At 43.0% G+C, this 22,409-nt stretch overlaps 3 protein-coding genes across 7 annotated transcripts in view; 2 read left to right on the top strand and 1 right to left on the bottom strand.

The window, feature by feature from the left end:
• Positions 1–668: 668 nt before the first annotated feature.
• Positions 669–2,022, top strand: LOC125710220 (signal transducer and activator of transcription 1-like). Its single transcript, XM_048979742.1, has 6 exons — positions 669–845; positions 957–1,055; positions 1,202–1,337; positions 1,481–1,536; positions 1,756–1,801; positions 1,897–2,022. The coding sequence occupies exons 2-6, from the start codon at positions 1,005–1,007 to the stop codon at positions 1,917–1,919; spliced, it is 312 nt and encodes a 103-aa protein (XP_048835699.1). The 5' UTR covers positions 669–845; positions 957–1,004; the 3' UTR covers positions 1,920–2,022.
• A 4,498-nt stretch (positions 2,023–6,520) lies between these two features.
• LOC125710216 (signal transducer and activator of transcription 1-alpha/beta-like) lies at positions 6,521–20,592 on the top strand. Of its 3 annotated transcripts, none has more exons than XM_048979730.1 (24): positions 6,521–6,677; positions 8,811–8,938; positions 11,729–11,873; positions 12,373–12,468; positions 13,146–13,235; positions 13,392–13,470; positions 13,715–13,806; positions 14,115–14,266; positions 14,439–14,597; positions 14,802–14,894; positions 15,752–15,811; positions 15,919–15,948; positions 16,025–16,115; positions 16,275–16,316; positions 16,912–16,995; positions 17,119–17,217; positions 17,364–17,499; positions 17,643–17,698; positions 17,993–18,084; positions 18,175–18,314; positions 18,883–19,071; positions 19,462–19,537; positions 19,940–20,030; positions 20,290–20,592. In XM_048979730.1, exons 2-24 carry the CDS (start codon positions 8,811–8,813, stop codon positions 20,311–20,313), a joined length of 2,244 nt encoding a protein of 747 aa, XP_048835687.1. In that variant the 5' UTR covers positions 6,521–6,677; the 3' UTR covers positions 20,314–20,592. The 3 variants fall into 3 exon arrangements, with proteins under 3 accessions (XP_048835687.1, XP_048835685.1, XP_048835688.1); XM_048979728.1 differs by having other exon boundaries at positions 17,990–18,084; XM_048979731.1 differs by lacking the exons at positions 6,521–6,677; positions 8,811–8,938 and adding an exon at positions 12,143–12,260 and having other exon boundaries at positions 17,990–18,084.
• The window catches only part of LOC125710218 (glutaminase kidney isoform, mitochondrial-like), a 38,637-nt gene continuing 36,820 nt past the window's right edge, over positions 20,593–22,409 (bottom strand). For all 3 annotated transcript variants that reach the window (XM_048979737.1, XM_048979741.1, XM_048979740.1), the window contains one exon: positions 20,593–22,281. In XM_048979737.1, coding sequence (XP_048835694.1) covers positions 22,134–22,281 — 148 coding nt within the window. In that variant the 3' untranslated portion in view covers positions 20,593–22,133. The remainder of the gene's footprint in view (positions 22,282–22,409) is intronic.

Raw genomic sequence — 22,409 nt, 5'->3', positions numbered from 1 at the left:
CATGTGACCCAGGCGGAGACTCGAACCCGGGTCCCAGAGGTGTGAGGCAACAGTGCTAACCACTGCACCACCATGCCGCCCACTTAATACATATGACACTAAATTTTGAACCATTTTCCGATGCAATTCCGATTGTTGTTTTTACCGTTTTACTCAAGTAACCTGTCACTTCCAAGAGTCATTACACTTGTGTCAGACGAAAAAGGCAAAACAGCTGAGTTCCGTCATTTGGTAAGAATTTCAGTTTCCTATATTAAACATGAATTGCTCAGTAAGTACTGTGTGTGTAGTTGTCAGGGCTCATGGGACATTGAGTCTGTTGGAATATCTCTAATCTACAGCGGGCTTTATTTTTTTGCAAATCTTTATATTATTCTGTTCTTTTGACAGCAACTCAGAGAACAGAAAGCTGGTGGCAACAGGACCAATGAGATGAGCAAGTTTTGATTTAAAATTAGCATTGGAGGTTTATGGTGGATTTGAGGTGTTCATTAAGAACACACACTGCTTTTGGTGGTCCTCCCTTCATTTTTATCTCTACATTCATTCATAAATCTTGTTTCTTATTTACACATTGTAATTTTTATTTCTATGTCTATTTTCATTCTGTTTATCTGTTTATCATTTGTGCTTTCATCTTGCTCTCTAAGTTGTACGCTCTGGATTTGGGGTGGACCAAAATGACTGAAATGCATCTGAACCGAGGAGAACAGGGACTAAGCATTCTGACGCTGACTGAGGGCCTTGGGGGCTTGTTCTAGGGCCCGCTTATCGTCACCGAGGAGCTGCACTCCATCAGCTTTGAGACGCAGCTCTGTCAGCCTGGATTTGTCATCGACCTGGAGGTGAGAGTCGCTCGGGCAGATGGTGACGTCCCGCTGAGACGGGCGCTGTGACAGCCAGCGGACCCCTACTGCCCCCTGCTGACCTGCTCTTCTCCATGTCCCCGAGCACAGATCAGCTCCCTACCCATTGTGGTGATCTCCAACGTGAGCCAGCTGCCAATGGGCTGGGCCTCCATCCTCTGGTACAACATGCTCAGCAGTGAGCCCAGGGTAGGTGCCCGCTCTGTCATTACCCAGTGTGTTAAGGGAGCCACCAGCAGAGGGAGCCAGAGAAATGTCAACTGTGAACCTTTCTTCAATGCCGCTCCCTTACTTTGTGTCTCTCCTCCCCACCCGGCCCCTCTCGTCTATGACAGAACCTGTCATTCTTCCTGAGTCCGCCCCAGGCCTGCTGGAGCCAGCTCTCCGAAGTGCTCAGCTGGCAGTTCTCCTCGGTTACCAAACGTGGGCTCCACTCCGAGCAGCTGAGCATGCTGGGTGACAAACTCCTGGGTGAGTCTGGGAATTGTAGTCTTTCCTACAGTGTCTGGAAAATGGATGGATTCGCACAATATTGTATTTTTCATTAAAAGTCCGCACTGATGACATCACTGCCCTTCTGTTCACTGATTGGGTTGCCTTGCCTTAAATCTCAGGTTGGGAGGCAGCTGGGAACCCCGAAGGTCTCATTCCCTGGACCAAGTTCTGCAAGGTGAGGTTCTTACAAAGACCCAGGTCAAAAACCCAGCTGTACCTTTGGTTCCTTCATGTTATCACTTTTGTCCAGTTGAGCAAGCAAACCATACCAGTAGGCCACAAAATATGATGAAAGAAGTTGAATCATTAAGAAACCAGAAAGTTTTTAAGGATCTGTCAGTGCTGTTTTTGTTGAAATAATACACCTCTTTTGTGTTTCATTTTGGCTCTGCAGCCTCTCCATATATGGCTCTTCACTTACAGTAGTCTCGATCTCCACAGTGAGTGTCCGCCCCGTCTACTGTTGCTTTTGCTTTGTGATCATTGTCAGACCTGGTTTCAGTTTCCTGATCGCTTGTGGGTCTTGTTGTTGCAGGCTTTGTGCTGTTCCAGCCCTAAGCAATGCATTCCCCTGGATGTGTAACCCGCCCTGCAGCCCTTTTGAATGTTGAAAACTGGGAAGATTCTGTAATCTTTACTGGGAATTAATCCTCTCAGCCTTTTTCAAATAAAGAGTTTGGCACTGAAAATACGCCTCCTCAGTACAGCCGTCCCTCGCCACTTCTCGCTTTGACTTTCGTGGCTTCACTCTATCGCATTTTTTTGTGTATTCATTAAAAAGTTGATGGAGACAGTGAAAGTGATATATCGCTAGGCATTGGAAGCATCTTTGCTCTTCGTAATTAAATGTACAACAATAATAATATGATATCTACAATGGGCTGGCCCCCCGTCCTGGGTTGTTCCCTTCCTTGTGTCCATAGCTTCCGGGATAGGCTCCGGATTCCCCGCGAACCAGAATGATAATTGGTTTGGAAAATGGATGGATGGAATAATATAATGCTTGTAACGTCTAATATGTCTTAATATGTCTCATTTTGTCTAATATATTGGGTGATACGAGTGTAATTGTCATGACCGGCCTGTAGGATCCTCTTGTGTGCCACGCCCCCTTATTAACCACGCCCCCTTATTAACCACGTGTGTAACCCCGATGGTTACCAGTTGTTTTCTGTCAGTTTGATTCGTCCAGTGTATGTAAGTCACGTCAGAGTCTGATGTTACATGTTCCTGTGTCCTGCATTTGGAGTGATTCCAAATAAACCCTTCGACCCTGATTCCTCGTCTCCCCGTTCCTGCTTCCGTGTCCAGCAATCATAACAGTAATGGTAACTAAAGAGTGTTATTTCATGTCTAATAATGTTAAAAACTGGATTTAGACGGTCGTAAACATGTTTTCTACGCCCTAACTACAAAAATATTCGATTTATAAATAATCTTACTTCGCAGAAATTCGTTTTTCGCGGTAGAATCTGGAACTGATTAACTGCGATAAACACTGTAAAAATGTTTACACTGAAATCTCTATCAAATGCCTCTTTGTGCCGTTCTTAGTTAATACCATACCAAGAAGTAATAGACAAGTGTAATTAGTCATTTACTAATATTTAACAGCTGTGCAAAAATAATTAAAAATTGACGGGGTACTATGGAATAGTATGTAGCACTGAATAACACGTAGAGAATGTAATCTTTAGGATATTAAGGGTGTTTTCACACTTGTCGATTAGTCAGCATTTTTTTGCGTATATGTGAACACGTCAAACAAACTCAGACCTGTTTGAAACGAATCAAACTGAGACCACATCGGGAGGTAGTCTCAGTCCGGTTCGCTTTTGGTCCGTGTCATGGTTCGCTTAACTTGCGCATTATGAATACGAAGCGGTCCTGGCTTGCTTCAACAATTTTTACCCTTTAGCTTTGCCGTAGGCAGATCATGTGGTACAGTTTCGGGAAACAAGCAAAAATTATAAGTATGAACAGAAAAATGATTGAGACCCCATCTGAGCTGAAGAAAAACCAGAAAGAGAACCGAGTCCCCTATGAACTCGCATTGTGAACACAAACAGAAGTGAGTTCCCTTTTTGTTGGTCCACTTTTGAGACCACTTCTAGAGGTCTGAGTTTGGTTCCTTTTAAGAGGACTATATGTGAAAACACCCTAAGAAGATGGAAGCAGAAGTCGCTAATGTAACCCACAGAAAGTATGACCTTGTAAACCTTGAAGAATGTAGAATGATTACTGCTCCACGATGTAACCAAAACAATTAGGTATCAGCACCATATGTTAGCCTTGAAGGTTCTGTATCTATAACTTATTTTAGCTCTTGTTGTATGACGACCCACCTTGGTTATTTCTGCAACTTATCACTATATTGAAGACCAAGAATATAATCAGTTCTGTGGTTGAGCACCACATGGGCAGCTGAAACTGCCAAAACTTGCTACTGTTAGTTATTGAACAGTTTTGCTTTCCCACTGCGGTGTCCGGGGATGGTTCGGGGTCTCTTGCCATAACTATATGAAGAACGTTGTAAGGGGACTGTATTGCCTCAGTTATATTTTCCAGAAAGATCAACCAACAAAATAGATGACTGGCAGCCCTACCATATAAGGGAGGGCAAGTAACTGGTGGTGATCTCCAACGTGAGCCAGCTGCCAATGGGCTGGGCCTCCATCCTCTGGTACAACATGCTCAGCAGTGAGCCCAGGGTAGGTGCCCGCTCTGTCATTACCCAGTGTGTTAAGGGAGCCACCAGCAGAGGGAGCCAGACAGATGTCAACTGTGAACCTTTCTTCAATGCCAGTCCCTTACTTTGTGTCTCTCCTCCCCGGCCCCTCTCATCTATGACAGAACCTGTCATAGGAAAAAATGTTGGAGACACATAGGGGAGCGGAAGACCTGAACCCCGTAAGGAGAAACATAATGGTAGCATATGGTCCTGGAAAGATCATGCATGGGACCCCACCCTCCCCCCCGTGATGGATATTTAGATAAGAACGAAAAGTGTATAAGAACCAGTATAAGCCAACAATGGACACACTTCTGCAGAGTGTCCAGCCTTTGATGTACCCTATCTGGATATCTGGATGCAGTAAAACAGGGTTTTTCAACCCAGTCTTCGGTGGACCACCAGGCGGTTCACGTTTTTGCTTTCTCCCAATTGCCAGGACAGTCTGGGGGTCCCCCGAGGACTGGGCTGATAAACCCTGCAATAAAAGATGGACTTTTATAGCTGACTCCTGATTAGCTCAAAGGAAATAACCACAACACAAATAAATTTGATCTGGTAAGCATCCAGCTCATCAATGAAGCAACACAAAAACCTAAAATTAAACTAAAATGAACTTTTAATAATTTTAGGGTGACCAAATATTCCATGTTAGGGACCTAACTTTGAGATAGGACAGGATCTGTAAACTACCACTTTAATTAAAAGGACCCGGATTTCACTTAAGCACTGAGTTCTTGCTGTGTGCTGATTGGTCAGTCTCCTATTATCATGGGTCACTAATGTTAATGTGAAACAGTCTTTCAATCAAAGAAACAAACCAAAGCGCAAGTGCTGAACTATATAACCAAGCTATTTTCCCTGACATGGATTATACTGGTGATTAGATAGGTATGAACATACAACCCAGTACTGACAGCTGCATTTTTCTTAAATGCTATTTTTTACACTGATGCAAGATTGTGTATCTTACAACTATTGGACCTTTGTTGTTTCTGCAGAGATATCCTGTGATATTTCTGTGACTTTCCTTTTTATTCTTTTTCTCATCAGAAAGCACTTACTAGCCAAGGCTTCCCCAGTTGACTAAGAAATGTCACTTACTGATACAGTATGATTCCAGAAGTTGGAACGTTATTTCTGTGGAACTTACTCAAATGTTATTTATACAAAAGGAAGTGGAACCAGCGATAAAAGATTGATTACTCAAGCAGGGGCCTATAGCTGGTCGGATTGAAGGCATCACAATTTAAATATTGAATATTTTTTCCATTTTACATTTAACCCAGACTAGTTTAAATCCGACAAGTTATCCAGCTAAGCAAGAAAATCTGCTTCGTGATACAGGCCACAGGTACTCCATGTTGTTTACAGAACAAGAAATATTGGTAAAATAAATAAAAATGGTTACATGAAAACAAAAAAGGTGCTTTATAAACTACGAGTTTATAAACATGATATGAAAAACTCAAAATTAAAGTGGCATAAGTCGATTTCATGAGGGAGCTCTCATGACAAGGATATACACCGTACAGAAGTAAGCAAAGCGGTAAACACCAAAATATTACTCGTGGCTATATATTCTACATGAATGTAACTGCACTCGTAGTCTTTCTCCACTTTTACCATGTAAAAAATAAGTATACTTAATGTTCATGTTCAAGCAAATCTATAAGGCGTTACTACAGTTGTGGACGCAATAATTTGCATATGCAAACACCACATGTGTTTTTTTTTCTCCGCGTTCACAACAGGATATACCCACCACGTGCGGCCCATGAGCAATGGTGGAAGCATAGAAACACGTAAAAGTGCAGGTTTCGCTTCTTTCTACTTTCGTTTCTATCAAACATAACTGTCCTGATTTCTGGGAAACCACGTGGTGCAGCGGCGCCCCTTCCAGCGCCGGCGTCAACCTCCCTCCTCGCTTCTGAAGTGTCATATAAGGAAAAAATCAGTCTAATGAAACGCATGTATGCCAAAATATACAGACGGTTTGACAACAGATAGATGGATTTAGAAGTAATGCTAACAAACACACACTCACAAAAATGAAATCGCTATTACTATTTAGTTCCGCATTATCGTTTCTGATTTCTTTACCCATTTCAGGATGATCCCTTAAGCTTTGCTAAATGCTTCTACACCATTATGGGTATAATAGTATGATGCAGAATCCATATGCAAAATTAAGTACCAAGAGTGCAAATAAATAAACTTGGACATACTAGGTTAAGTTTCTGTTTACACACCTATATCATAATGGTTTCAATTTCTCAGTTAAGTGGGGAGGAAATCAGCTCCCGAGAACAGCGACCGCCTTAGACTCTCTGTCACTATACTGTAATAACGGGGCGGTGACTCTTTCCGTTCATTGTACGTGTCGGTTTTTCAGCATGTGATTGGACGACTGGCCTGTCAATCAATATTTATGAAGAAGTTTTCTTATTTAAAGCTTTACCGTGCGTGTTTTGTGCACTGTTTCATAAGGTGGTGACAAGAAGAGGAAGTAATTAAACGGATCCCACACGGAAGATTACTTTGTATCTGTAATAAGAGCGTATACATTGCGTACAGTATAAAAGGTAAGCTTTTCGGCGTCAGACGTTATTCGCACTGCAGCACGTAATATCTGAGACTCGAGAAAGTAAAGAAGCAGAGAACATTATTGCGTATTGTATTGAATGTTGTACTTTCAGCAGAATATTTTTATTGTGGGGTTTCACCTGCATGCATTTTTGTACGTAGTTATAGGAACTGTCTATATAATGCTATCGTTTTATGCCAAAACCTGTGTAATGGAGCCACAGTCAGCAGACTTCTCCGTCAGCACACTTACTGGGGCTTTTGTCGAAACTGGCAGATAATAGCGACATGAGCGACTTTGATAGGTGAATGCGAACTATTGGTTTGTATGCGCATCGACGGAAGGCTGCAAAAGAGCTTAAAAATGAATATACTCTGTCGCCTATAAGTTTAATCAGTGTAATTATAGATCTATAAGTATATTCAAATCACGGACCTGCCTGGATTAAAAAAAAAACAATTCAGTCCTGTCCTCCAAGGCTGGGGGGTTGAATCCCACCTCCGATCTTTGTGTATGTAGGTCGTTCTCCTTGTCATACAGATTTTCTCTAACTACTCCACGTACTTAGGCTAATTGGCATCTCTAAATTGCCTGTAACGTATGTCTGTGTGTGTAGCTGCCCTGTGATGGACTGGCATCTCTTCTGCTTAGTATCCCAGCCTTGTGCTTTGTGCTGTGTAGGATAAGTTCCATGCAGTTGTAGAATAGATTCTTAATTCATAACACTTCTAATTGGGTAAGAAGTATTCGATTGCCGGTTCGACCCCCAGCTCCAGGGGCACTGAACTCTGGATGACCCTGCATCGTGACCCCAAGCTTGCCCTCACTTATATATGTATTTGTGAGTTTCTTGGGGCGCAAAATGGAATATGCAAAGAGAAGCAATCCAATGTTTGTAGTATTTGTATATGTGCAAAAGGGCAAATAAGGGATCATTTCGTAAGTTCTCATGTATCTCATAAGATCATATCCATCACTGTGGCTCATGCAGTACAGATCTTTATTTTTTTCAACCCACCACCACCACCCCTCTTCGGAGGACAACTTTATTTTAAACCGATGCAGTACAGATCTTGATGCATTACCGACGATTTAATAAAGTAAAAATAGCTATGAAGCAACTTCTAATGTGACACAATATGATTAATCTAAATATAAAACTGTCTAAAATTTGTGGTCACATTTCTAAATAATAAAGGCATCGACCGTCTACTAATAATGAATCAGATTTTTCCTAATGCAGCGATGCATCCTGCATTCCTCCCAAATTGTATTCGGGCCACGCTTTTTACGCTGGGCTATCACGTCCTGATCTTTTATGCGCATGCGAATCGGTGAATCTTAACATCACTAATACACGTGCATGCAGTGGCGAAACACTCGGTCCTGGGGCAGAAATGGGCCATGCCCCCTCCCTTACAAATTCACACCTAGGGCTCGCTTCTGCCAGTTTCAGCAGTTGCAGATGATGAAATTTAAGTAGCTTCCCAATATCGTACCCATCATGCACTGCAGTAGTTAGCAAATTGCAGACATGCTTTTTTTCACATAGTTTGAAACATAGTTTGAATACAAAAAAATTACAAACTGTTACATTTCAAAATTGCTTTAGGTATTGTACCAAATATTTTTTGTGTTATGACTCCAATCATAATGTGATTAAATGTGTATAATTTGCATGACATCAGCACCTTAATCCTCACACATTTTTGCATACAGTTGGAGGGGGGGCCTCGTTGTCGCCAGACTGCCCCACCTACCAGTCTGCCATTATATGCATGCTGTAGACCATGCATGCTGTAAGCTGCAACTCCAGTCCTGGGCGGCCGGAGCCCTGCACATTTTTGAGTGTCCCCTCATTTAACACACCTGATTCAAGTCCTTGCACCTTTTTGTCCTAAATACTAAATATCTCTTGAGCCGAATCATTTGTGGTGGAACAGGGAAAGAACAGGCTCCCCGGCACTGGAGTTTGACACCCCTGCCGTAGACAATTGTAGAAAGTTTTTCTTCTGGCTGTCGGTGACACTGTTTACGGTTTAACCATCTGTCGTTGCGGTTCCCTACCTGATGGAGCTGCTCTTGCCATAATGCCAGAATTCAGCCCCACCTCTGTGCCTCCGCCTTGCAGATGTCCCAGTGGTATCAGCTCCAGCAGCTGGACTCCAAATACCTGGAGCAGGTGGACCAGCTGTATGACGACAACTTCCCCATGGAGGTCCGCCAGTACCTCAGCCAGTGGATCGAAAGCCATGACTGGTAGGTGACTGCCAGGATTACCTTATGTGTTAGTGCCTGGGGATGGGGGCACATCGGTAAGAAAAGTACTGAGCCTACCAAGAATCACTAACCAGAATTAGAAGCTAATAGCTAAAAGCACTGAAATTAGCTGTTGCTTGCGAGCAGCTCTGACATTGTGAGTTCGGAAATCGTGGTCTGTATAACGTGCGGCATGTTGATATTTAGCTGTGTAAAGCAAGGCCTGACCTAAGATCTGAATGTTGTTACCTTTAAAGAAACATAAAGAAGTTGGGTTGTTGTCGTATCGAACGCATTCTTGAAATTTAGTATATTGATGATTTAAGGCTGATATTTCCTGTCAGATCAAGGCCAGCATGACAAACTTATTTGGGGAAGATTAATTCCTTAAAATAGTACACAGCATATCTATGGTTGGGTGTTTGTACACGTCTGCAGCTTTTACCGGCAGTTTAAACTATGTCAAGTCACATTACGATTATGTAATGTATTTTATTCTAACAACACTCAAGTGTCACAGCTGTATGTGCACAAAGATAAATCATTAAAATGATTAATCATTAGTTAGAAATTGATCTTTGTTTTTTTTAAAAAATTTTTTTTGAGAATTTTCTAACCCTAGAAATAAAAAAAAAACAGTCTCTGCTCCTTCATTTTCTATAGATTTGTTTCACTTCTTTGCAATTATTTAAAAATCTGAATAATTGTAGTAGAATGTTGACATTGATTTATGCTGCGAATGCTGAAAGTGGAGAGATTAATTTGGGTTCCTCTGAATTCTCTGGCTTCCTGTATGTAGGTGACTTGGGGTGTCTGATTTGCCAAAATGGTCTGGGTGTGTGTGCCCAGTAATGGACTGTGGGATGGCTTCCAGGCTTACCCTAAGTGTTGTGTGCAATTCATGCATCCACGCCTGCTTGTCCTATTCAGGTTCACAGGGGGACTGGTGTATATCCTGGAAGTCAGAGCTGGCTGATATGACCAAAAATGTCATCGCTATATAAATTTTCATGTCAGTTATTATCAATAATTATTACTATAAATGTCAAGTCATTGTCTCTTTCCAATTTAAAGGCAGACTTTTACTCCTGAGTTAAAATTGAAGAAATCGGATGGTTAATTGTAGTTATAAACTATTCTTTATCGTCAGAATGTGACAAATACTTGTCAAACAGTAGTAATGGCCAATTAAATGGCCAAATGACGCTTATAGAACCCTGTGCTCTATTTTCTGGCCCTACTAGATGGAGCTCTCTGTTCAAAAGGCGGCTGAAAACATGCCTGAATGGAATCCAAAAGTCCCACGTGGGCTCAAGAGACTTTGCGAATGGTTCATGAAGCGTAGTTTTAGCCATCACTACCAAACAGCATTTCACATTTTACAAGTCTGAGATGGAAGATGAAAAGGTTATTTAATGCTGTATTTACCTTGGAGGACGGGAACTGGGAATGACGTCACACACGAGTTAATAGCGTACCAGTACAGCCAGTTGGAAAGCCATTTAACAATACCAGAGACCCGTTCCAAAAAGATTTTTTGCTTACTCGGCGAACTTGTTGGATTTAATTTACCCCAGTTTAAATGGCCTTCGTCTTCGTTCACTTACATTTAGTCCAGACTACCTTAAATCCAACAAGTTGTCAGCAAAAAATCCTTCTTACTGAAACTGTCCCCAGTTCTAGTCCGGTTAATTGTTAGCTATTGTTTGCAATATCAGTTGATAACAACACATTATGCAGTATTTTGCGTATAAACACACTGTAGCAAAATGTCCCCAGATAGCGGTTGGACAGAATCGTGTCTACGACCGATTTAATGAGCCACAAATGAGAAAAAAGTGCTAATAAACAATTTAAAACTACACCTGTTGATAAAGGGTGCAGCCATCTCGAATTCTGAGCTTGAGGTTGTGTCGATTCCGATTCTGACTTGAGACGGTGTTTCAGTTGAAGTTTCTGACTAGGAACTCAGAAGTTACAAGTTGTGAGTTCGAATGGAACCCAGCATTAGTCAATACCGAGACAATGCGGCTGCTGGTATTCTTATTATCGTTTCTTAATTCTCTCTGGTCTGCTCTGCCGGTGAGTTGCCCTGTTGTCTTGATGTCATTTGCCTGTCATTTGCCTGTCATTTGCCTGCTATTGCATTCTCTTATTTGTTCAATAAATCACAGCTGCATTGCGTTTGCTCCACTGCCAGTCCTGATAAATAGTCACGGAGAAAGTGGCGTCATTTTGTGATGCAAAGCATGTCACCATCGGCAGGTTTGGTCTTAAGTTATATCGAACTTTCATGGAACAATTGACATATCGTTATCGAGGAAAATATTCATCACAAAAATTATCGTTTTATCGCCTATCCCTACCGGAAGCTACGGACACAAGGTAGGGTAATTTATGGGCAATGTAGTAACTCCATTTCAGCTTAGTATGTTTTTTGACTGTGGGGGAGAACCCCACAATGACACGGGGAGAACATGCCAACTCCATGCACACTGAGTGACGGCGGAGGCTCAAATCCTGGTCCCATTGTTCCACCACTCTGCCCCATGTGGAATTCAGTGAAGTGAAATTTTGTATTGATTTTGTAACCTGAGGAAAGGTTTGTCAGGCTTGTGTTTTTAAGAATCTTCACAGGCTGTGGTGGATGGATGGCCGAAGATGGGATGTAATGAAAAGTGGCATTGATTTTGTTCTCCCGGGGGCGATTTTGACCTGATACACTGCGGCCTGCCGTTTTAATTTGTGTATCCAGGCGTTTATTGTCATACCATCGCTGACCTTCTGCAGGGAGCAGGTGGCTTCCAATGACTCGTTGGCGATCGTTCGTTTCCACGACCTCCTGGCCCAGCTGGATGACCAGTACAGCCGCTTCACACTTGAGAACAACTTCCTGCTGCAGCACAACATCCGCAAGATCAAGCGCAACCTGCAGGTAGCGTCTTTATCGTGGTTATGTTGTGAAATCTTATTCCTGTTTACGTGGTGTAGTCCACTATTTCTCAATTGCCGGGTCACAGCTCAAAAATGGGTCATAGAATGTGTGGTTAAAGAAAATTTATTTTTCCTAATGTTCTGCTTTTTTTACCTCTAGCAACCCCCTCTAGTTCATGTTGTGCTATTTCTTTAATTATTTAGGGTGTTTCCCCCTGCTTATGTGTGATTTATATCAGTGTTTCTCAAACTGGTCTTCGGGTCTCCTAGACAGTCCACATCTTTGCTTTCCATGGAATGTCTGGGAGGGAACTGGGAGGGAGCAAGAACGTGGACCGTCTGGGTTTCCCCAAGGACCGGGTTGAGAAACACTGATCTCTATCGTGATGTAAGGTCTCTTTATGCTTGTTTATGCTGTATGATCCATAGCATGGTGTAGTGTGGCTTTATGTGTGTCAGGATGAATGCCAACAGAGCTGGTGTTTGGGTTATATCTGCAGGACAACTTCCAGGGCGACCCTCTTCACATGGCCATGATCATCTGCAGCAGTCTGAAAGAAGAGCAGAAGATCCTGGCCATAGCTGCCAAGAAGGAGGTGCTTTATCAGTGTGCATTGTGTAGCTGTCCATCCAGTTTCCAACCACTTTTCCAGTACAGTGTTGTGAGGAATAAACTCACGGACAGGGCAGTTTAGAGATGGACCCCAGTCTCTCCTGGAAAAGCAGTTATAGAGGATGGATTTGTATAACTAGTTGTGAGGGACCAAGCAGACTAGGCTTGAGGACACAGGAAGGTTTTTAAAGGAAAGGATCTTTTTATTACAAAAATTTACGAAAAATAACACAACAAAAGGGAATTTAAGTTCAAACAAACCACCTATCAAGAATAAGCTTTAGAGAGCACAAGAACTCAAACAACTAGCAACTAGGCTTGGCGAAACTATCAAAATATATGGGAAAAGACATTTAACAATTAACCAAATAATTAAATCACAAGACAACCCATAAACCAAATGTCAACAAAATATATTACCAATACTCATCCAAATCAATATCACTGCAAATCAATAAATAAATAAATAAAATAAATACTAACAAACAAATGAAATAATTTATTGATTAATAACTACTGCAAATGAATAATGACTAACCAATACTTAAAGAAAACACAGTGAATTCAGAAAACTGTTAACTTAAGCTGGTAAAGCAGCCAGCTCACCCTGATCCCTGACAATCACTAAAGTTTTGTGACAGACCCTTTCATTGTTCCCAGGACAATGGTGCAAACACAAACAACAACATGGTGGTTGAGAAGCAGAAGGAGCTTGACAACAAAGTCAAGGACATTAAAAACAAAGTCCAGGTATGTTACGCAACATAACTTACAGGTATTTCACAGACAGGGACCTTGAAAGTGATTCATCGGCAATGTTTGTTTCATTGGGTTGGGTTAATATTGCCGTTGAATCTTGACAACCTGGCAGCTCTATTGAAATGGAGTGTATCTTACTGTTTCAAGGATACAGAGCAAAAGATTAAATCATTGGAGGACCTTCAAGACGAACATGACTTCAAGTACAAAACCCTGCACAACCGTGGTAAGAGCATGTGAATGCTAACTGATAGCTCAGTGTGCTGAGACCTGACCTGCATTGCAAGAAGAGCCGTTTTCCTGCCAAAGGCCAAGATGCTGTGGCTAAGCTAGATCTTTCCACCTCTCAAGTTAAGGGGTGAAGATGCGATCATATGGGCTAGGAATTAGTCTCACAGCTGGGGAGTAATAGGGTTCCCCTGGAAGGATGGTGTATCCTGGGTGCTATTTGTCCTTGTTTCATCCTGTAGAGCATGAGGTCAATGGGACCACCCAGAAAGAGATAGAGCATGAGAAGATGGTGATCCAGGGGATGTTCCTGAACCTGAACATGAAAAGAGAGGTAGGTGCTTGGGCTACTGAGGGTCTGTCATGCAGAATTGCAGGATGTAGCTCTCCATTTTTCTTATTGATGTATAAATGTCCCTTTTAGGTTTAAATTTAACAAACACATTTACCAAGTGATTCATAAGCCACTTACTGTGTACTCACAATCATAAATCTGCATTTTACTAGTGTTTCTGTCTTATATTCAAAAAAGGTAGCATAAAATGAAGTCAAACAGTGGTGTAGGTGGACGGTATTTGCGGCATTAAGTGGTGGTGTCCTTAAGTGACAAGCGCTAATGTCCCATGTCACATGACCTGGAAGGAAGTGGTGAGGCAGATGGTGGACGCCCTCAATATGGCGGAACAGATACAGTACATACTGATCACGAAGGAGCTGCAGGAGTGGAAGCGGCGCCAGCAGATCGCCTGCATCGGCGGTCCACCCAACGCCTGCCTAGACCAACTCCAAACCTGGTAATGCCCAGCAGGGGGCAGCGTTGCATGTCCGCCATTCTGATACTTGCTACCACATGTCGGTTTGGGTTTGTCCTGGGCCTCAACCTAATGCCCCTATGGCAGCTACCCGAGATCCTAGCATCTGCTGAGACTCAGACATCGATGAGGAAGGTGCCCGTGTGTCCGGCAGGTTCACGGCGGTGGCCGAGTGCCTACAGCAGGTCCGGCAGCAGATCAACAAGCTGCAGGAGCTGGAGCAGAAGTACACGTATGACAACGACCCCATCACCCAGCAGAAGCACTTCCTGCAAGACAGAGCCCTTTCGCTTTTCCGCACCCTCATCCTGAAGTAAGTCAACGCATGACCGTCTTCACAAGTCCAGCTCTGTTTCAGTTCTGCATGTCAAGCCCTAAAAGGAAGAGAAATTCCAAAGCCAGTGGAAATGACTTTTGAAGGTCTCGCCGGACTAGTGAAGGTGTCAAAGACCTGTGTGTCGAATCTGACAGGCCTGCGTGGCAGAAACTGAGGCCTCTGTGCCCCCCTGTTTTTCAGCTCCTTGGTGGTGGAGAGACAGCCCTGCATGCCCACACATCCACAGAGGCCCCTTGTCCTGAAAACGGGAGTGCAGTTCACTGTTAAGCTCAGGTAGCCTTTCGCTAATCAACGGCTGCTTCCAGTTCTGTCAACAGATGTCAGGTTGATGAGCTGCAGTCCGTGCTTAATTTTTCCAAGTTTGTTTAGTGTTGATGATGTCACTTACGTGTAGTTATACTCGCTCCTGTGTCTGTATACAGTACTGTGCAAAAGTCTTAGGCAGACAAAGAAAATGATGTCTGTGATCTTCATGTTGGTGCAAAACTGTCATATTATGTCTGTTAAAGTGTATCACCCATGTATTTTTTGATTCGACCACAAACATCTCACGTTTGGCTAATAAATACTTCATTGGCTTATTTAACTAATTAAATAAATAAATTAACTGTGCTGGTAGTGAAATTCAACAAGAACACGGAATGGGTGAGCTGCCCCTGAGGAGAGGTTTGTGAACTGAAGTGGCTTCATGTAGCCATCCAACTAAACGTTAGTAACTTTCTGGAGAACATAAATTCTTGTTGGTTTTTACTGTGTTACTGTCAATATGTTCTAATGCTAAATTGATTGGCTTAGAAAAAAAAATGTCAATCAATAACTTTATTTAAAAAGCATGTTTGACACCACGCAGCAGCTAAAGTGCCGTACAGAATACCGATATACACAAAAACAAAAATAAATGTCAGTAAACAAGCAACATTTTTGCTTAAGACTTTATCACAGTATTTGTAGGTATATATGTGTGTTTTATTCTGGAAAGCATCCTTGAGTATTAGAAAGACACTATATAAATAAAACTGTTATTAACGATGTCTTTATATAGCTAGCTCTCAGCAAAATTTTATAAATTGTAAAAAGTGTAGTGCTCGTTTAATTGTAATGTAATCTGTTGTTTGCCTTTTCCTTTGCAGACTGCTGGTGAAACTCCAGGAATTTAATTACCAGCTTAAGGTCAAAGCTTCTTTTGACAAGTAAGTTAGAGGCCAGTCGCTTGTAATTGGTGGTACCGCTGACCTAGACCATGGCCATACCCCTCTGAGATTTCTGCAACACTGAAGGGCTTTCCTTCTCCTTTCAGGGACGTCACGGAGAAGAATACTTTGAAAGGGTAAGGACCCATCATAGGATGCCATCAATCTGAGCGGATCTGAGTGCTCTGTAGTAACCATGGTAACCATCTTCAGGTTCCGAAAGTTCAACATCCTGGGAACAAACACAAAGGTCATGAACATGGAGGAGTCCAATGGAAGTTTAGCAGCTGAGTTCCGTCATTTGGTAAGAATGTCATTTTTCTATATCAAATATGAACTGCTCAGTAAATACTGTGTGTGTAGTTGTCAGGGCTCATGGGACATTGAGTCTGTTCGAATATCTCTAATCTACAGCGGGCTTTATTTTTTTGCAAATCCTTATATTATTCTGTCCTTTTGACAGCAACTCAGAGAACAGAAAGCTGGTGGCAACAGGACCAATGAGGTGAGCAAGTTTTGATTTAAAATTAGCATTGGAGGTTTATGGTGGATTTGAGGTGTTCATTAAGAACACACACTGCTTTTGGTGGTCCTCCCTTCATTTGTATCTCTACATTCATTCATAAATCTTGTTTCTTATTTACACATTGTAATTTTAATTTCTATGTCTATTTTTATTCTGTTTATCAGTTTTTGTGCTTTTATCTTGTTTGCGCACTCCATTCCAACACCCGCACCAATCCTTTGTGCTTTTTGTACTTGGTGAATCAAAGGATTCTGAGTATGATAGCCAAGCTGTCCAATGTCTTGGGGTGATCTCTAGACACCATGTTCTGTCTTAAGTAAAAGAAAACAACCATTTTGGGTTCAGTCTCTGGCATAAACCTGCAGAATAGAGCTAGAGCCACACATAGAGTAGCACTTTCTCGAAGCAGGGACACTAGACAAAGAGGAACTTGAAGACACGGGCTGAAGCACAGCTCTCTAAGTTGTACGCTCTGGATTTGGGGTGGACCAAAATGACTGAAATGCATCTGAACCGAGGAGAACAGGGACTAAGCATTCTGACGCTGACTGAGGGCCTGGGGGGCTTGTTCTAGGGCCCGCTTATCGTCACCGAGGAGCTGCACTCCATCAGCTTTGAGACGCAGCTCTGTCAGCCTGGATTTGTCATCGACCTGGAGGTGAGAGTCGCTCGGGCAGATGGTGACGTCCCGCTGAGACGGGTGCTGTGACGGGTGCTGTGACAGCCAGCGGACCCCTACTGCCCCCTGCTGACCTGCTCTTCTCCATGTCCCCGAGCACAGATCAGCTCCCTACCCATTGTGGTGATCTCCAACGTGAGCCAGCTGCCAATGGGCTGGGCCTCCATCCTCTGGTACAACATGCTCAGCAGTGAGCCCAGGGTAGGTGCCCGCTCTGTCATTACCCAGTGTGTTAAGGGAGCCACCAGCAGAGGGAGCCAGACAAATGTCAACTGTGAACCTTTCTTCAATGCCGCTCCCTTACTTTGTGTCTCTCCTCCCCACCCGGCCCCTCTCGTCTATGACAGAACCTGTCATTCTTCCTGAGTCCGCCCCAGGCCTGCTGGAGCCAGCTCTCCGAAGTGCTCAGCTGGCAGTTCTCCTCGGTTACCAAACGTGGGCTCCACTCCGAGCAGCTGAGCATGCTGGGTGACAAACTCCTGGGTGAGTCTGGGAATTGTAGTCTTTCCTACAGTGTCTGGAAAATGGATGGATTTGCACAATATTGTATTTTTCATTAAAAGTCCGCACTGATGACATCACTGCCCTTCTGTTCACTGATTGGGTTGCCTTGCCTTAAATCTCAGGTCGGGAGGCAGCTGGGAACCCTGAAGGTCTCATTCCCTGGACCAAGTTCTGCAAGGTGAGGTTCTTACAAAGACCCTGGGTCAAAAACCCAGCTGTACCTTTGGTTCCTTCATGTTATCACTTTTGTCCAGTTGAGCAAGCAAACCATACCAGTAGGCCACAAAATATGATGAAAGAAGTTGAATCATTAAGAAACCAGAAAGTTTTTAAGGATCTGTCAGTGCTGTTATAGATTGATCCACTAGTCCAAACCGGGAAGAGAGCATTTGGGATTAGGGTTCAGCTTCGTGTTATGGGTGGCCCACATGGTAATTGCGGTCAGTTAAGTGAGGTCCGTTTGCTCAAGGAGAACACGAACGAGAAGAACTTCCCCTTCTGGCTGTGGATTGAGGGCATCTTGGAGCTCATCAAGAGGCACCTGCTTTCGCTGTGGAATGACGGGTGAGTTGTGTGAGAGACACTCCAATGGCTTTCCCTCACCATCGCCACTGGCCCGTCTGACCGCCCATGTGCTGCTGCCACCTACTGCAGGTGCATCATGGGATTTGTGAGCAAGGAGCGTGAGCGGGCCCTGCTGAAAGACAAAGAGCCGGGCACCTTCCTGCTGCGCTTCAGTGAGAGCAGCCGGGAGGGGGCCATCACCTTCACATGGGTGGAGCGCTCCCCGAATGGTGAGGGACCTCACTGTGACCAGCAGGGGTCACTACAAGAATCCTGACAAAGTATCAAAAATGTAGGCTGCAGTTTTAGATAGACTGGTCAATGCAGCCCACTCTCTACACCTGCGGGTTCCGCATCTGTATATTCAGCCAACCACAGTTAACAGGATGTCAGAGATGCACTGTTACATACTCTTTCCATATTATAAAGGAAACTTGTTTTATCTATCATATTTTCATTTATATTTGTGCACTTAAATGCTTAACGAAAAAAAAAAACTGCTGTTTATTAAATAAATTAATGTGGTAAAAAACCTTTGTCGTGCAAAAACTTTTGACTGGTAGTATATACATATACAATGTTTGAGTAAGCATTGTACAGCACATGTTCACATTTAATTTAATTCTGCATTTTTTCAGTTCTGAAACACAATTATGGTGGGAAATTTGAATTTAATGTTATCATTGTTTAATACTTCAATATTTAGAAAATGATAAACCAGCATGAGTTACTTCGATGAGCAGAGGCTTCTCAGCCGCAATCCGCATTGTGCTCTTGTTTTTCTGTGTGTGTGTGTAGATGACGTCCAGTTCCACGCAGTGGAGCCCTACACCAAGAAAGAGCTGACTGCCGTCTCCTTCCCCGACATTATCCGCAACTACAAGGTCATGGCAGCTGAGAATATTCCAGAGAATCCCCTTCGCTTCCTCTACCCCAACATCATGAAGGACAACGCCTTTGGGAAATATTACAGCAGGCCCACTGAGCGTAAGCTGACGGCAGAAAACTCCTGTTTCTGCTGATAATATTCACACAATATTCAATTTACAATGTTCACCTATTACCCTTATTTTATCACTTTTAATGAGGAAAATGTAGGTATGGGGCTTATGTGTCAACTATCTCACTGACATTTCCAGATTCAGTATATATATTTTTTTACTGTCATATTGTTTATACAATATGGCATGTAACCTTTTTTCCCCGTAATGCAACAGTTCTTTTGTTTTTCATTTCCCGGTTTGTGGTTCGCGGTATATTCGTACATTTCCCAGCAGGTGTATGTTTAGTGAGATTTCCCAATAATCTTGGGGAATCTGCTTTAAGCATCTGCTAACTGCTGGAGGCTGAATCTCACCACAAACTTCCATTCCGTAGCGTCAGAACCCATGGATGTGGAGAGTCCCAGTGAGGGAGGTTACATAAAGACGGAGTTGATCTCCGTGTCAGAAGTGTGAGTCCTTCTCCTTTGTTGCATTTCTTTGCTGGCTGTCACTCCCATGTGCTGTTCAGAGCTCTGTGCTTCTGCCGTGGTCACTCATCTCTTCACGCAGAGATAATATTTAATAAATAATGATCAGTCGTGCTCAGACCTCAATCTTTGGCCGTTCCAGGCTCTTGCAGGTCTTTTATGGGTTAAGTGGAACTTTACTTACTGGGGCTGATGGTTTTTGGGCTACTCGTTAGACAAATAGGCTTAGAGATGATAAGTGATGTCTATACGCTGAGACCAATCGCTGTGGTTTATTTGCGACTGCTACAAGGGTCACATGACTTCTCTATTCCCTCTGTTCCTTTACAGACAGCGTACCCTGTTGCTTTATATTTTACTTTTATCATCTTTGTTTTTTTCCAGTCATCCCTCAAGACTTGAGAACATACTGCCCTTATCTGAGGAGCAATATGACGCCCTCTCGCGGATGATCCCTGCCGAGATCGACACTGTGGTACTTTCCCTTGACTTTGTCCTTTTCCATGCAGCAGCTTCTCCTGCCTCTTGGTCTGCAGATCTTGAGATACTCTTTTCTGCACTGATTTACCCATTTGGTCATAATTGAGGGTTGCTGACTGAACACTTAACTTGCAAACGGTACATATGTGAACCATTGCTTTAGATGGTTTTGCACCATTTACCCGTAATATAAGGCAGGAACTGGTCGATGTCGTTTCACAAGTCTAACGAGTCTTTTTACGCTGTGCTTGCAGATGTGTTCCCGTTTCCAGACCTAGGAGAACCCAGAAAGATCGTCTACTGTGAAGAATTCAAAGTAGCTCTCTTACATTTGTTATCTATTATTATTATTTTAGTAATGTGTTGTATTATGGTATGTATCTGGAATTTTGTTGTACAAAGAAATGTAAAGGAGCAGTTCAACCTGGTAAAAACGATGTACAGTACACTAATATATTTCAATGTGGTGCAATAATCAGATTGAAGTTGAATACCTTCGGTTTTCCCACATACACTTTCCATTTCAGACTTATTAAAATTATCAGAACATGCCTTCATTTAGTTTAATGCAATTTTTTGTTTTATTTGAGACACACTGAAATAAACATATTGCCATACTTGTCCATTACAACACACCGTGGCACAGATATGCCAGTGTGAACTGGAAAATACAGGCTAGATAAAAACAAAGAAGCTGAGAACATCAATATAACTTTGAGAAAGTTCTGGATTTTGACTGATCCGAACAAAATGCCATAGAAGGTTAACATGAGGACCACGGGTGCTACAAGGAAATACAAAGCCTATATGCAGTACAGGCCTGGCTAAAGTGTAGAGTACACTGCAGTACTGGGAAGCGGCGATGACTCCACGGGAAAAACCATGTCAGCTTGTGTGCCATGTGGATGATGTAACTGCAGTGCAGAACAATCCCCGAAAGCTTGTCCTGAGCATTGGTGACACCACGAGTGGACAATCTCCACTAAATGCCTACTGCCTGGAGGTAGAGAGGCGACGTTCCTTGTTTGCTCATGGGCATTTAAATTCAACAAATTCCTTCTCACTCACTCACTCACTCAAAGACAACTGTACAAATATACATGTATCAATTAGTACTAAACAGTGAGATAGTTTTACTGAGGGCATTTCTTCTGGTGCAGTATGATTAACCACCTTTGGAGGGCGCTTTTGTAATCTTATCATCTTAGTTTGAGATCATCGGGAATATCTTCTGGTGGCTGTCAGCTCCCAGCTGCTTGGTTATGTGTAGGAGTCGATTTGCTCGCTGTTCTCTCAGGACTGCACGTGTGCATGCCGACTGGCCATTGTTGGGCGCCCAAACACAAAACTGCCGTTTGGGCTGGTGTGCCACACTGCTGACTCCTCCGTCAGAACGGCAGAGGAAATACTTCACCAGGCGTTTCAGAACTGAGCGAATCTTGCAAGGACTAAAGACTGCAACTGAGCAATTTTGAAGGCAAGATGACCAGGGAGAAGAGGGACAAATATTAAAAGTAAGTTACTAAATAAAATTTGCTAAGGGATTAACGGCTTGTGCACTCAACAGAAATCTACAAAAACAAGTAAAAATCAATGAGGATAAACCTAATGTGCGTTTGTCAGACCTGGACTCACGACCAGCTTATTTAAAACTGATCAACATGAGAAAAAAAGTGCTAAGCATGATGGGATAATCACAACAGTGCTGCAGGGCTGGTTATTGGTAGGAACAATAAAGTGGTTTACAAATACAAGGTATGCTTATATATGCATATACATCAGTAAATATTTGTACATCGATACATACAAAGGAAAACAGGGCCCACACACCCACACAGTTAGTCCAAGAAGGAGGAAGAGCACGTTGAAAATCCCAGTGTAAAGAGAGCTAAGTGCAATGGGAGAAGAAAACACCATGGAAGAGTAGAGGTTAGGGGAATAAGAGGCATAAAGCAACATTTTGGGGTATAAACAAGTGCACTACCACAATCAAATAATACCCCCAACGAAGACATCCCCAAGAAAAAACAAAGACAGTCACACTGTCTTAATATTGCAGGAAAGGGGGCGCTGTGGCAGCCCACCCCATCCCGGGGCTCTACAGCATACCATCCAAGTTCTTCTGGGCGCTCTCCTTGTCAGAAGTGCCCTCCTGGGGGCTGTATTTGTTCTGGTAGTCTTGGAGGATAGTGACAACGTCGTGGTGTCCGAAATGCACCGCCTCATCCATAGGAGTATTGCCCCATCTAGATGTGAAGACAGCGAGAATTGGAAGAGCACTCTCAGCTGTGCACATGAAGACCCTCAAACCCGTGCCGCGGCCCTTCCACAGGCTGGCACGGGTGTAAACCTAAGTTTCCTACTCTTTCGGTTC

This window comes from Brienomyrus brachyistius, chromosome 16 (assembly GCF_023856365.1).
Source record: "Brienomyrus brachyistius isolate T26 chromosome 16, BBRACH_0.4, whole genome shotgun sequence".
Classification (NCBI taxonomy): Eukaryota; Metazoa; Chordata; class Actinopteri; order Osteoglossiformes; family Mormyridae; genus Brienomyrus; species Brienomyrus brachyistius.
Note: the sequence above shows the minus strand (reverse complement) of the source record. Positions and strands in the feature narration are given on the sequence as shown.

Bases quoted from the DNA above. Each gene is read 5' to 3' on its own strand.
- LOC125710220 (XM_048979742.1), top strand. From the start codon at position 1,005: ATGGGCTGGGCCTCCATCCTCTGGTACAACATGCTCAGCAGTGAGCCC. The intron at 1,056-1,201 runs GTAGGTGCCCGC...CGTCTATGACAG, and splicing joins TGCTCAGCAGTGAGCCCAGG to AACCTGTCATTCTTCCTGAG. The intron at 1,338-1,480 runs GTGAGTCTGGGA...CTTAAATCTCAG, and splicing joins GCTGGGTGACAAACTCCTGG to GTTGGGAGGCAGCTGGGAAC.
- LOC125710216 (XM_048979728.1), top strand. From the start codon at position 8,811: ATGTCCCAGTGGTATCAGCTCCAGCAGCTGGACTCCAAATACCTGGAG. The intron at 13,236-13,391 runs GTATGTTACGCA...TACTGTTTCAAG, and splicing joins ACATTAAAAACAAAGTCCAG to GATACAGAGCAAAAGATTAA. The intron at 19,538-19,939 runs GTGAGTCCTTCT...GTTTTTTTCCAG, and splicing joins TTGATCTCCGTGTCAGAAGT to TCATCCCTCAAGACTTGAGA.